Source organism: Poecilia reticulata, chromosome 3, assembly GCF_904066995.2.
Source record: "Poecilia reticulata chromosome 3, P_reticulata-male-v2, whole genome shotgun sequence".
Lineage (NCBI taxonomy): Eukaryota > Metazoa > Chordata > Actinopteri > Cyprinodontiformes > Poeciliidae > Poecilia > Poecilia reticulata.
In genome coordinates this window covers 8,744,124-8,759,626 of record NC_088832.1, presented here as the reverse complement: position 1 = coordinate 8,759,626, position 15,503 = coordinate 8,744,124, and the positions used below count along the sequence as shown (strand labels likewise).

General features: G+C 41.5%; 1 protein-coding gene across 1 annotated transcript in view; it reads left to right on the top strand.

Moving 5' to 3' along the window:
• Positions 1-15,503, top strand: part of igdcc4 (immunoglobulin superfamily, DCC subclass, member 4) — a 58,659-nt gene that overhangs the window by 30,144 nt on the left and 13,012 nt on the right. The window contains 11 exon segments of the mRNA XM_081605013.1: positions 1,276-1,417; positions 3,935-4,074; positions 9,173-9,307; positions 9,860-10,012; positions 10,334-10,744; positions 10,829-10,993; positions 11,469-11,606; positions 13,296-13,478; positions 14,117-14,329; positions 14,470-14,571; positions 14,706-14,889. Coding sequence (XP_081461139.1) covers positions 1,276-1,417; positions 3,935-4,074; positions 9,173-9,307; positions 9,860-10,012; positions 10,334-10,744; positions 10,829-10,993; positions 11,469-11,606; positions 13,296-13,478; positions 14,117-14,329; positions 14,470-14,571; positions 14,706-14,889 — 1,966 coding nt within the window.

The following is a 15,503-nucleotide window of genomic DNA, read 5'->3' as shown; positions in this document are numbered from 1 at the left end:
CAACCGGAAGTGGAAAAGTCCATGCCCACTTGCGGTGGCATGGACTATTTAAGGTCATGCCACAGCATCTCAATAGGATTCAGGTCAGGACTTTGACCAGGACACTCCAAAGTCTTGATCTTGTTTTGCCTCAGACATCCAGGTGGTGTGTTTTGGCCAGGCATTCAGGTCCTGCAGCAGCAAAACAGTCCCAGACCATCACGCTGCCACCACATGTTTTACTGTTGGTATGATGTTCCCTGTGTGAAATGGGGCGCTACGTTTACACCAGATGCATTACGACACACACCTTCCAAACAGTTCAGCTTTTGTCCCACAGATTGTTTTCTCCAAAGTCTTGGGGATCATCAAGATGTGCTCTGGAAAAACTGAAACAAGCCTTAATGCTCTTTTTGCTCAGCAGTGTTTTATGTCTTGGTACGCTGCTATGTAGGTCATTTCCTTATGTTAGAGGTCACTACAATACTAAATAGCTACATCTGAGTATCGTCCTAAGTGTTTGAAAGATGTCTTCTGTGAGACACTGAAACACCTGCCAGCAGGCGAATAGCTCGAAAGTTTTCTCAAACATTGTACGCGTGGTTCTGCTGAACACTTTTGACATCAAGTTGGACAAATGTGTTCAGAATTAATTATGCAGATCTGTTCACACAGTGAATCTGTCCCCGAAATTGACAGAATGTCTGAGAATCTCATCCGGACGCCTCCCTGTTTGTTCTCACAGTCCGTTGTAGGGTGAGTTTAACTAGAAGCTTCATTATCTACATTAGAGTTTTCAGTTTTCTGCTGGCTTGTACTTTTTTTTTTCAAACTGCTTTGGTCTCTCACCTCTATCTTCTTTATGTGTTTTCTCTCTTTTGATCCACCCCCGTACTTTTCATCGCAGTCAGGACTAAAGCTGAAGTGGTGGGGGACACTTGGAGCTGTTTTGTTCATTCTTCTCACCCCCACCAGCATGTGGGGGGGGTAAGAGGTCAAAGGTTTACTGACTTTACTCACTGCTGCCATCTGGTGCTTCACATCACTCCTCAGGCACTCATATTATTTTTGTTTAAATTAAAACTGTACTTTTAAAGGTCTCTGCAAAGACAAGTGAGTTATAACTTGTGTCATAGAAATTGCAAAATGGTTTGAAGAGACACCAAACTGTTTGAGACCATGTTGCCGTTTTAAACCAACTAATGACACGACAATGAATCAACCAATTATCGATCCTATATTGGTGTTTGACCTCATTCAATGGGTTATACATTATTGCTGCTGTTCCCTCCGTAGGTCTGTCCAGCTTCTATGAGGAGCCGTCACCACAAACAGTGACCACTGGGGGTTCTGCTCGGTTTGAGTGCCAGATTGAGGGAGTACCCACAGCTGTCATAACATGGCAAAAAGACCAAGTGACTCTCACTGACGAGACGAGGTAAGCCGTGTGTTAGGCCAAAGTACATTTCATATTCTCATGCAGATGCTGTTGGTAAAAGGAGATCTGCACAGTGCCTTGCAAAAAATATTTTGTATCATTACAGTCACACATTTTATTTGGATTTTACACGATAGACCAGCACAGAGTAGCACATACTTTTGAAGTGCAAAGGACGAGAGTCCAGGTTTTTATAAATCGTTAGGGGAAAAAAATCTGAAAAAGTATGGTGGACCATTTTACTCGGGTAGTGCCAAAGACAGGTGTAGAGATCCACCATCTAGCACAGTGTCAGTAAACATACAGCCAAAGTTACAACAAAATTGTTTAGCTTCTTATCGTTGTCTGGCCCAGTCAAAGTCCAGACCTGGATTTACTTGAGAATTCATGGCAAAACATTAGAACTGCTCTCAGGACAGAGGCAGAGCTTTTCTGCAAAGAAGAATTGACATTTTTGTTGGATGTGCAAAACTACAAGAAACCAACCACAAACAACTTGCAACTAAAGGTTCCATGAAATTCACTGAAATGCAGGGTACACTCTTTTTTTTGGATTCAGATTTAAAATTTTACAAAATAAAACATGGTATACGTTTCCTTTTGCTCATGTAGTACCCCAGATGATAAATATCAGCAAGCATATTTTAAAGAGTATGATAGCGTTCACTGCAACGAGTGTGGATCTACATTTGCTGAGGGATCGACCTCAGTGAAAACAAGACAATGTAACCCTGTGACATTTATATGTTTGTGCATGTCTTTGCTGACAGTGAGAAAAACACTTATCTTTGACTCTTGGTCACTGTCTGCTCCTATTGAACGGTCATGTTTCTTTCCATCACTACAGCTCAGTGTTAGGGTGATGTAGCAGGGACGTTGAATACAGTCCTTTAAAAGCTGAGTCGAGGATTTATTTTCTTTCTCTTGGTCAAAAACTGGACCGGCATATATGGGGACATCTGAGAGCAGGGCTTGTTTTAAAAGTGACATGTTTAAGAAGGGACTCTGAAGATTACTCTTGTGGAAACATAACATGTCTCTAATAGTCTTCTATGTGCTCAAAGGAAAAAAAAAAAGAAAGATACATAATAATATTCAAATATGCGACTCCTCAAAAGATCTCCCTTGCCAGTACTCTTAAAAATATTCTCATTTATGGCTTAACGAAAAAGACATTTTGCTGTGGCCCTGGGGTCAGTGAATTTCTTTTCGGTCTTATTACGCAGATCGAACTGTTAATGTCGGCTATATCGCAACATGACTTCCAGACAGCTTGCTGCTTAAGAGGTCTTATTGGTGCAATGTGGTTCTCCCACCCCAGGCCGTACTAATGGGCCTCTCGCAGAAATCAGTCAAAGGATAGCTGATGAAACAGAGGCTTTTTTTTTCTCCTTTTGTTACCTCTTGCTTTTAGGTGATTTTTTTTCTTACTCAGACCCTCTGCCATCTCTTAGGTATTATATCCTTGTCCTCAATTGCCGTTAACCTTCACCCTCTCCTTTGCTCATCATGTTCATCTTTTCTTATTATTTGCTTGTCCTATTCACGGTCTCTCCTTAATCAGCCTCTGTTTTAAACTTTTCTCACATCCTCTTCGCGTCCGCTAAGGTAGCTGTGGTTTGGTTATGTTTGCTGTCACCTGCCAGCGGGTGGGATTGATTTAAGTGAATGTTTTCTCCAGGAACCCGATGAGGTAGAAGCAGAAGAAATGGGCGAGCCTAAGGCTTTGACTTGGTCAGATCATCTCTTAAACTGCAGTTCTTGTTGACTTTTTGCTGTTCTGCTTTGGGTAGAATCCAAACCAGAACTGGTTCAAGGAAGGAACAGTGGTTCATGGTGGGCCAAGGCTCAATGTTGCATCCAAGCAGCAAGGTTGGCTCGTGTGGTCTGATCCAACAACCAACTATAGCTCAAATTGCTTATAACCCAGGCCCATGTGCATTGCTTAACTTGGGAACCATGTGGCGCCTGAATGCTGTATGGGAGGAAGGTTAAGAGTGGTTAAGAGTGACGCTGGGACTCCATGACTGCTTTAATCCATTGCATCGCACGTCATGCACATCCTATCATTCAGACGACATTCACAGACAGCCTTGTTCAACAAGATAAGGTACCCTGCCAAAAAGGGGGAAAAATGGTTTAATTAGAAGGACAACATGTTGGAGGTATTAATCATCCTTTGTTTTCCCCCTGGTATCAATCCAATGGGACTCATTGGAGAAACATGCTAACATCTTGTTGCCTGATATCACAGCACAGCTTCATGTCCATGTGTCAGTGTGTTAGGGTTGTTCCACCAGAAAAGAGAGACCAACACACACAGTTAGATAAATGCCTGTTTTAGTGTACAACTAGTAACTGAAGTCCTGTGAGGTCAAATCTCCATTACATGAAAAAACAATTTGGAAAACTACAAAACAGTAGAGTTCATCAGCCTGCTGCTTTATGGATCAGTGTACTAAGTCATTTATTGTATTCTCTCTTTTTTCTTTTTTTTTTTTTGCTTTCCCTTTGGAGCAACAGGTTCATTTCTCTTCCTAATGGGGTGCTGCAGATTCTGAAGGTGACTAAAGAGGATGAGGGCTTCTACCGCTGTGTTGCATCCAATTCCGCCAGGAAGAACGTCAGCAGCGAAGCTAGACTCACTGTCACGACAGGTGAGGTCTGCTGCTCTGCTTTGCTGTGTTTCAATAGGGAACCTGGTTCAAGTGGAGCTTTATTTTTTTCCTTTTAAGTGTCCTTGGGTAAAATCCAGGTAGGTGAATAGAGTGAAAGGAGATACTGTAAGAAATGTAGCTTGTAAAAAAATATGCCCTGTTGAAATATTGCATTTAGGAGAGCTAGGGCAGCTTGACCAAGTGGGACAATCAGGCACCACTGGAGAGCCGTGCTGCTCATTTTAGGCTGCAGCTAAATAAGACGACTGGAATCAAGTAAGTCTCTGACACAATCAAAAGCACAGCAAGGGAGGCGACAGAATCAAGGAAGGAGGGGAAAAAAAAAGAAAATCATACTAAGAATAAAAAATTATCAGTCAGCACTTGCTGGAAACTATGTGCCTATTGGATATCATATCTAACATCGAGAGTTACTTCTGACTTATATATATCAATTACTGTCAATATAACTGATCAATAAAACTGCTGAGCTACTAAAAAGCTAAAAAGCTCAGCATGGATTGAGTCTCCATATTATTCCTTGAACAGGCTGAACATCAACACTGTGTCGGTTGCAGCGACGTTTCATATCCCGGCGCTCTGCGTCTCAAGGTGACTCAGGAGAAATTGTTCACCTTCAGTTTATCCTCAGAGAGCTGTCCTCTGGTTTCACACTGAGGCACCAGGGAGGTCATCCATCTAAGCAAATCACATTATTGTGGCACTACACGCAAGGTTGCATGCTGACAATACAATTAAGAACTACGTATTGGTTTTATTATTCAGGGAGCGTAATATCCTTATCTAATAGGGTAGCTGTGTGTTGTAGTTTCTGTTACCAGGGGATATGATTTTTGAAATAACTGTGCGTTTAAATGAGATTAGTTCAAGTAAATCAGTTTAATGTAATTGGATGCCTCATGCAGCTCAAACCGGATGTGTTTGCATATGTTTGATCAAAATAGGCTCACACAATTTTACATGAATTCAGACTAAGCATTTCCTGTTTTCAGCTGGTGACAATTACCAAAGTTGTTTCACCAATCATAATGTAGAATAAAACTACATTATATATTGAAATAATATCTAAAAGCATCATTCAGGAATTTAAAACTTGGGCAGGGACCTTCCAATTGAAAGTGACCCTAATTATTATATTTGCTATTTAGTTGTAAAGTGGCTTAATGACGACATTACCAAATAACAAGGAAATGCGTGCAAATGTCTCCTGTTGAAGAATGTGTTTTAAAAAGCTTGCATATGACTACATTTGGTGAGTCTAACTAAACTGAAATGTATCATTTCACGTCACTGTAATAATGATTAATTGAGACAACTTAGGGGCTAATAACAGACACCCAGTTTTGATTGAGGAACTTTTTAATTTAGCTCATGCAAAGTCTAACAAATTGTTCATGTTTCAGCTGCCTCAAATACGAACCTTCTGGACATGGAAGAATCTATTTCTATACCTACGCGGGTCAGACGATACCATAGAGAGTTGTTGACCATCAGCTAAAGTATTCCAAGAACTTGAGCGTCAAGAGTTTCCTGAGGGTAGTGTTACTTGCTGGGTTTCTTCAGCCATGTCCAAAACTGGAGCAGGCGGAGAAGTCAAAGGGCATTGATGAAAATAGGCATGAAGGCTGATGGACATATGAACAGAGAAAGTCAAAGTTTTAACATATTCCACTTAAAATGCTATCGATTCCTTTTACCCTTGATCAACTTCCTTGCATTTTAAGCCGTTACTACCTCTGTTCGATTTTAAGCAGAAGATTATTAGCTACATTTATATATAATATAATTTTTGGGGTTTAAAATCAAGTAGTTTGGCAAATGACTTATCGATGCATGGTCTCTTATCAAAAACATTTCATTTGCAAAGCTTTACCTTTGATGTAAATGCAGTGGTGCAACTACACATTATTCAGGTGGATGCGAAAGCATAAATCCCCCCCCACACCCCCACACCCCACAGGGAAGGTTGATGGCGCGTGGAAAACATATGCTCGCTCTACTACCCCCCTCCCCCAGACGACGATACGTGAAGGGTAAAACTTGCCACATTTACCTCGTCACGTGCGCGAGGTGACGGAGCATAAGGCGTGCTGAAGTGTATGGGAAAACATAATCGGCGCGCCGCCCCCTACAGACGGGGTTTTGACGCCCCCTCTGGTGCTGCGCCCCTATGCGTTGCATGTGCTGCATACCCACTTTTTGTGCTACTGTGTAAATTAATCTTGTTACATACAGGAGTCATTTACATCTTAATTGCTTGTCCTTCAACACTACTTTGCTTGAAATATCCAGAAGTCTTTATTCTGCCAGGGTTTATTGGCAACATTCATCTTCTATCAGGTTGTTGGCTTTTTCTTCTTATTGAAGATCTCGGTCTCCTGTTGTTATTCAATTGAGTGAACTATTGGCGGTCACAATAAAGGTTGATGTTTAAAACAAATTTAAACTTCTTTTTTTTTTTGCTTTTTGGCCACACTCAAGTGTTTCAAAATGTACCAAAGTAAATCAAAAACCACCATAGATGATGATCATATTTATTAAATGGAAATGAAGTTATCCAAACCAACCTGGCCCTGAGTAAAATGTAATTACCTTCTTGACTAACAACATTTTTAGAATGACTTACACTAGTCACACCGAGGCCTGATCACTGCCTGAATCACGCAATCAACCAATCCCTTTAAATAGATTCAGCAAGAGGGGCAAAGAGGAAGATGTCAAAATACATCCTGATCTCAAATACGTCAAGAAACAACATAAATCACATCTATTAGTTCACAAAGGATTGCAAAGACATTTATACGACTTTGTAATTCCTTCAAAGAACAGTGAGAGCAACAAATAAAGAAATCATTGGATCGGAGTGAACCTTCCTGGTGTGGCTAGCCTAAAGAAATATTACAATAATGCATCCACAAGGTCGCAAAACACCCCAGAACAATAACTAAAGCAATACGTGCCTTTCTCACTTCAGCAAGGGTGGAGTTACACATGAGGTTTTTAGGGGACAAATCACTACCGACAGAAAAAATAACTCCAAATATGTCAGAATCAACTGCAAGGTTGTGCACATCTGTTCTCCCAGCAAAGACTTTTAAAATATAAGTACATAAAAATGACATTTGCCAGTAAAGAGCAGTCACTCATCCACACAGTGTTGCTGATGAGTCAAACCACAGTTGTATCGTTTCCATTACTGAAGAGTTGATTTGTGGCAAATTAGGTGAGTTCAGTCATTTGTCAGCAGAGTAAAGAGCAAAGAACTGAGCACACATCCCTGAGGAACTCTGGGATATTTTTGATTGACTTGACTGAGTGTAACTCTAAAATTAAGTTATAAAGTGAGAATGTGTTGAACTCTCAGGTGACAAAAAAACAGAACCATGGCACAGCTGATTTTGTTCTCCAAGTTAGTTCTGCTGTAGGTGGGATAAAGCGGCACATAAATACAGTTTGCTGTTGTTGACTGCATCATTTTTGCAAAGGCTGACAAAATATGCAGACTGTAGAGGCCTGAGATATGTTGAGAGGTACATTTTAAAGCTACTAAGACATTTTAAGTGCCGGAGTCCGGTAGACACAGAGGCATGTTTCAGTTGCTTTTTCTGTCACAGGGACAATAGCGCTGATTTCCTTTACCTTAAACCGAGGCAAAATCAATAGCGTGATTTGGAATAGAGTGTTGAAAACAGTCCTACACTCTGTGCCTTTCAGAGATTTGTTCAGCATTTAGTGCTTTGACTTGCATGAATCAATGCACCTCTTCATCTGCAACTGCAGAGAGGTCATGTTTTCAAGTTTTCCTGGAAAATGGCTCGCTGCTTTCAAAACTTCACGGAGGCACTTGGCAATGCTGTCTGTTTACATTAAACCTCTGTCAGATTTAAAGCTATCGCCTCTCTCCGTTTCAGCGCCATGAATGGAATAGCTCAACGCCCACAGGAACGCTTCAGCAGTTTTGTGTTGAAGTAATAGACGGAAATACCTCAGAAGCTGAGGAAAACCTAACACATTAACAGGCACTGCCAGAGGTTTTCATTGTTTTTCTCCGGTCTGTTTTCTGCTACGGCTTCTATTTTTGGCGGGGCACTACACCCACACCTATCAGATCCATCACTTTGTAGGCACCCTCTGCTAGAAAGTTGTTGCAAAGGCAGCATGACCCACTTAAAGCCTTTTGCATCACCAAGGTTTGCTGCACGTAATATCAATGATTAATGCGTAATGTGTTTACAGTATGCAAGACCGTTTTTGCTGAGATTATTCCTTTCATTAACACTTGCTGGATCTCAGCGACTTTGGTGTGATCAAGAAACAAGCGCTTATTAAACCCATGAAGACATTTTTTGTTGAATAGCATTCTTTGTCGCTAAGGAAGAGCAGAGTTCCTCCATTGGATAACTGAAACCGTTCTATGACCTGATATAAAGGTTTACCTTTTGGGGCCTTTGAAAAGCCTTATTCTTCTGTGTAATCTTCTCTTCGGCTCGACCTTCTGGCCAAATACTCTGCACTATCAGGTGTCATCGTCACTAACACACCACCTCCTGTTTCTCCTGTTTCTGCCTTTCAGGTAGTGGTTCATTGAATCTGTTGAGCTAAGTTGCAAGTACATAACTCTGAATGAAGAAGTCTTTTGTTATCACTCACATGTCCAGTGGAAAGAAATATTAAATTGGGTTACGTTAGCAGTTCTAGACTGAAACATTACAAACATTTTACACCAAATTTAAAGCATAAGATCTTGTCTTTGCAATACTTACATTGAAGTGTACTCCGATATTAAAAGTAAAGGTAATTTTATTTATATAGCACATTTTCAGCAACAAGGTTATACAAAGTGCTTTACAGGAATTAAAAGGAAATACAAATGAAATAACAAATCAAACGAAAGAGCAAAAGAAGAAAAATAATCTAATGTTGATCTAAAGTATGTAAACTAGGTGCTCATATTCAGTGTTGCTAAGTATCCTCTGGTCTAATTTCATTTCTGGGTTGGAAGAACAGGAGTCTAAAAAGTGGTATAATAATGTTCATCCAAAGTATATAAACTAGATAAACTATTGTTTTGTTACAGGCTCCATTGACAGCCCAGGCCCAGTTGTGATTGTTGCGCCACCCCAGAATGCCACGGTGGTGCTCGGCCATCCTGCTGTGATGGAGTGTGTGGCACAAGGCCAGCCAAAACCACTGGTGTCATGGAGCAGGCAAGGTAAGACTTTCAAAGATTTCCACTTACTTTGAAAGTGAGTGGAAATTTATTTTATTCACAGCTTCTGGTGCTACCCGTCTAGTCCGCTTAGTGTCATTCAATGCCCTAAGGCTTCAGTGCCTGCTAGACCTTTCCTTTTTCATGGTGTAACACCAACACCAAATTAAACCTTAACCACCCAAACCTAAGCCTAACCTTATTCTCTTTCTTTAAACTTTGCTGGTGAGATGAGAAGTTGTAAATTTGCCTGTTTGCAGTAACTTGGACATGTTTTCCTAACCGGTAAGAAAGTCAGGACTTTAAAATAACCACATGCTTATTTTAAGAGTGTGGTTGTTAATACTGCATCTAGACATCTCTGCGAACACAGAGAGCCTCGTCGGTCACTTTGTGAGGTTTCCTATCCAATGTCCCGTGTTCTTCAAAGCATTTCCTTTTTGTAACGTTTCTCTGGCATCTGTAAGACTGAAATAAAGACCTCTGCTCCTGTCAGTTACCAGCAGCAGTTTCTCTTGTGCTGACGCTCCACATCGCTTTGTCTTTTTTGATCAGACGGAAAGCCTATTTCCACAGACGTGATCGTCCTGGCAACAAACCTGGTGATTAGGGACACGAGGCGTCACCATGCCGGCGTCTACGTCTGCCGAGCCAACAAGCCCAAAACTAGAGAGTTTGTCTTTGCTGCTGCTGAGCTGCACGTTGCTGGTAAGAGTAATGTTACACCATTTATATGCTGACTTTTACCTTGAGACATTTCTGAGAGATGATTGAGTGAGGATAGTCCCCATAAACATCTTCAGTGTTAAAGGCCTAATGTAATTTAAAGCATTAATTAAATGGGTAAATTTTAAAAAATGCATCTTTGTCCCAAACAAGTAAGCATGATATTTTGAAAGAGTGGAATGCAAAATAGATTATTTTTTGTCTGTGTGTGTGCATAACAAGGATTTCTAAGCTCTTCTTTACAAATGCAGTCTGGATTTGAGCTACAACTCTGAAGGATTCTCCACTTTCTTCTTTGAACAGCCCCTCCGGTGATTGTGCATCCCCCGGAGTCTGTGTCCCTCTCCAGGGGGAACACCGCTAGGTTTCTGTGCAACAGTTCTGGGGAACCTTTCCCAGTGCTGCACTGGCTGAAGAACGGCCAGCCCATTAGGTCCTTCAGACGGATGAAGGTGCAAAGCCCTGGGGTCCTGCTCATCAACCAGCTGGCTCTGGAGGACGCGGGCTACTATCAGTGCATCGCCGAAAACGGGCTCGGGACAGCCTGCGCCACGGCCAGGCTGACGGTCATCGTGAAGGAAGGTCTCCCCAGCCTCCCTCGCCACCTGACTGCTACACCGTACTCCAGCACAACAGCCCTGCTCTCCTGGGAGAAACCCGAATACAACACAGACCAAATCATTGCCTATTCCGTGCACTACCAACTCACCGCAGGTTTGGTTTTTTTTAAGCGGATGTGGTAAGGAGTTAAAAAAAAAAAAAAATCCACATATTTGATATCAATTTTATTCTTTTTAGGGTCAGATAATCAGGACTCTTCGTTTGCAGTTAGCAACGACACCACAGAGTATCTCGTCAAAGAGCTCCTCCCCCATACTGCCTACACTTTCTTTGTGGTGGCGTATTCGCCCATGGGAGCCAGTCCTCCATCACTGCCTATAACCATAGAGATGCTTGAGGACGGTGAGTACTTCAACCTTCATAAAAGGCAAATGAAACTAAACTCATAAATGAAGCAAAAAATTACAAAGTAAGGTCATTCTGCGCTTGGACTGAAAAGCAAGCATCCTGCATGTTTTAAGACGTGTTTGTGTTCCAGCTGCATCTGAGTGATTCAGGTGTACTCAGAGGTGGACAGCAATTAGCGAATTTAACCAGGATTGGGAACACAAACGGATCTTAACTAAACCATGTAGCATATGTTCAGCTGCAGGTCTTCGCAAATGATCAATGCTACCCATGCAAAAATGCTTTCAATTTTGTAGTTACTTCACTGGCAAAATGAAGTTCACATTCTGTTTTTCAGTTTCATTTTGCTTCTACAAATGGATCGGATTTTTTTTTTTCAACGCTGCTGTGTTGTCAAACTCTTATCAACATTTTTGGACTCACTGTGCATGGCAACTAGCTTGGCTTGTCTCCTCCTTTCCACTCGTAGTTCCTAGCGCACCTCCTCAGCTCTCCGTCGCCAGCACGTCCCCCACTGACATCAGGCTGGTGTGGCAGCCGCTGACTTCACAGCACAGCCGAGGGGCTGTTACCCGCTACCGCGTTGATTACAGTGCGCTGGATCAGAGTGAGTAATCTTCACAGAGTGACGAGCTCGACACTTTTTTGTGACCCACTGAGAATTACTGAAAACTAATCTGTGGAACGTAGCAATAATAATTAGAACTGCGAGCAGTTATATACGGGTTCCAAGCTCGACCTACTGAGTCCGTCCCTGGTCCCCACCCTCTCACATGAAGTCCTAGCATGTCAAGAGTTAAGAATTTGCAGAACAGTGTTTACACTTTAATATTATTTAATACTACTATTGATCAAATTAAAATGAGTTTGCCTTATTGTTGGGTTTCCATTACAAATTATGTTAATGTCACAGAAAAGAACAGAATTTCACAATTGCGGTGAAATAAGACATGAAATTAAAATCGCTCTGGGTCCCTGCACACATCGACCACACCATAAGTAACGCATTAAAAGTGTTGCCATTAGAATAACTTATATGCCTATACGGTAGGTCAGTGACGTGCAGTCAGGGGAGGCAGGTGAGGCAGAGCCTCACCTGTCATCATGGAAAGATAATATATAATAATAAAATCATTTATAAAGATATTTTCACCCTGTGGTTTGTACTATAAAGTACCTATTTTTCATTTAATTTAACCAAATCTGATGTTATTTTATTCAGCTGGCAGCAGCGAACTGAGCCTCACCTGGGATTGCGCAACCTCTCGCTAACTGCACCAGTTGCCACTCTATGAGAGCATGCTCCTCCTGTCTGTACGTCGCCAATAAAATGGTTAAAAACATTTAATGTATGAACAGCTTTTCCATAATTTAGTTTATGGATTTAATGTACTGTGTTTTTATTGTAACCAACTATGTATGTAACGTGTTTCTTCGTGTGCTAAGGAGCGATCAAAAACAGCAGAGAACAGATTCGAGGTGAGGCAGGCAGTTCTCTTGCCTCATCGCAGGGGGCGCTCATGAACCCAGACATTGTGACTCCACAACTGCAGAGTAAGAGACAGTAACAGCGATCTAGCCATACAGAAGCTGCGCTGATACAGAGAGCAAGAAAGACGTGGTTTTGAGTTGTACTTTAACGGTTTCTCCCTTTGCTGTTAAGCACAGCGCAAAATTAATTATATCTACATGTCTAAGTTTGATTGAGATAACGGAATTATTCTGCAGCGGCGGCGCGGCTAAGAATCACATGTTAAAGAATAGACTTTTTGCCGTTCAGCATTGTACGCTTGCGCGAAATTTCCTTATGTAAACAATAACATGCAGGGGGTTTAGATTTGTAAATCCGATTATAATTAAGTCGGTGCCTCACCAGCTACGAACCTCACCGCACGTCACTGCAGTAGATGGTACTATAAACATTTTCATTAAAAGTTCATACTTCATCATAAATCTCCTAACATATTTCCAGACAACCATGTGCGTATCTGGAACAATGCAAACCCTATCCAGTGGAAGATTTTTTATTTTTATTTTTTTTCTGAGATGCAGAACATTAACAATTAAACTGACTTCTTTTTGTTACAGGTTGATTAGTTTTATCAGTCCAATTCTCTATGGAGTTTATTTCCATAACAATTTTCCATAGATAATATAAAGCAGAAACAGCACATCTATTTTAGAAATAATTTGCACAGTTCTCTATTGCAAGACAATAATGAAAAAAAAAAAAACAGTACCTGTCCACTGTCTCTTTCAAAAGCCGCTGTGGCTCTGTGCTCTGTGTTTTCAACAGAGAACACTGTGTTCTCAGTGGAGCTGAGAGGCAACGAGACTCAGTTCATGCTCAGGGAGCTGCACCCAAACCAGGTTTACCGACTGAGGATAGCTGCTGGAACCGCTGTGGGCTTCGGTGTTCCGTCTGAGTGGGTCCAGCAGCAAACAGTAGTTCGCAATGGCCCCAGTGACAACAGCACAGGTAGGACAGTGCATGGCTCACTCGTGTCCCCATTTGCAATACAATAATTACTTCATATGTCACTTTAAAAAACCCATGAGATACAAAAAGTAGGCGACATGTCACACAGAAGGCTTTTAAATATTAAATATTTCCTCAGTTTAGAGGCTCATAGCTGTTATACTCAAAAAACTAAAGAAACAGTCTTGATTTATGGCAATAAATGAAATAAAAACAATGTTTTAATAATGTTAGGTCATCCATCTACCAGGAGGTTTGAGAGCATTTCATGCTTCAAATTCTTTATTTTTAATTTTCTAACTAGATTTGGCACCTGGTCCCTCTGGTAAATTATAATGTACTTTATCACTCAGCTTGAGTGGACAGCGATCTCACCCGACCTAAACTCAGTTTAAAAAAACTGTTGTCAATCAGAAGATGATAAACAGCTGGAACCGCCATAACAGGGCTGAGCAGTTAACCAAATTGATAACTCAATTTGAATTTTGGCTCAAACCGATCACACAAATAGTGTAAAAATCAAAACAATATATTTTAAAAGTTGTACTAGCATATTTCAACGAGCTGAGTTGAAGGGGGAAAGTGTTGTAATGGGCTAATATTCACATTTTATTTTTTTAAATAAAATCTTTTTCCAGTGATTTTTGCTCCTTCTGAGCTGAAGGTCAGAACCAGAGTGACCACTCTGAATGTGACATGGCAACCCTCACCGAATCACACGCTGGTTTCTGGCTACAAGCTCTCCTATCGGGAAGCAGAAACTGACGGTTTCTCCACCAGAGACAGAACGTCGCACACACACACCATCAGGCTTCGGAAGAAGGCGAGGCATCACCTGCTGACGGGGCTCGGTAAGATGTTAATTGTTTCTAAAATCTAACAATACGCTGTTTTTGACAGATCTTTATATATTCGTCTCGTATTGGTCAGAGAAAATGAAACGCTACTTTCAAAGTACGTCTCTCTGGGTTTTTCTTCTGCGTTTTATTAGTTCCTGACCGGCAGTATGAGGTGAGGGTCTGGGCATTCGACAAGCAAAAAGATGGAGTGGCTGCAGTGTGGAAGGGAAGGACGGATAAAATCCACGGTAGACGTAAGACTTCCTTTAGAGGCATGCATCTCTAAACAGTAAAATAACCCAATGTGACGTCTCCATGTTGATAACGCCAGAATAACATTTGCACTTTCTGGCATTCAAGGGAGTTGATCGCATGCTTGTGTTTGCAGCTTCTGGGCCGTCCTCGTCCCCTCCGCTGCCCCCCAGCAGCGTCCAAGCTACGGCCAACAGCTCCACCTCTGTCTGGCTCCGCTGGGAGAAACCTCGGTTCATCAACGTGCGCATCATCAACTACACAGTGCGCTGCAGCCCGGCAGGAACCACCAACGCCTCTCTGGTCTCTTATTACACCAGGTGGGAAGATCAGGATGAGTGTCTGAAACAGTTTTCAGTATTGTTAAAATAAAGGTTACAATTTTTATATGTCCAAATGTGTTTGAAAAGTTATTCCACTTGGCTGCATGTAGAACAAATTTAAGGAGAGAGATTGGGATTTCATGTTTGAGACTTTGACTCAAGTTGCACATAAGTCACAAAAATAAAGACTTTAGATGTGACTTAAACTTGTTCCCTAGAGGATGCGATTGTTTCCTAGCAAGTGAAGTTCTCTTTATCCTTCTTCCTCTCTTCTGTCTTTGCCTCCCTCTTTCCCTTTCAACTTTTTGCCCTACTTGTCTTCCTTTCTTTTCTCTTTTTTCCCTTTGTTTTTGTTAGTTTCCTACTTTTGGAGGGACGTAGGAAACTGCAACTACCAATTGGCATTCCAGTTAAATGCTGATTGGATGGAGTGGTGCTTGGTTCAATTGGCATTCGAACCGCGCCAGAGTTCACTTCAACCGAACCGAGACCTCTGTTTTTAGTCAGGCCAGAGTTTGCTTTGAGTGCGCATTCACACCTCCCCAAACAAACCAGAGTTTTTAGACAAATAAATTAGAGTTTTGATTAAAGCGAACTACATGGGGCTGGCA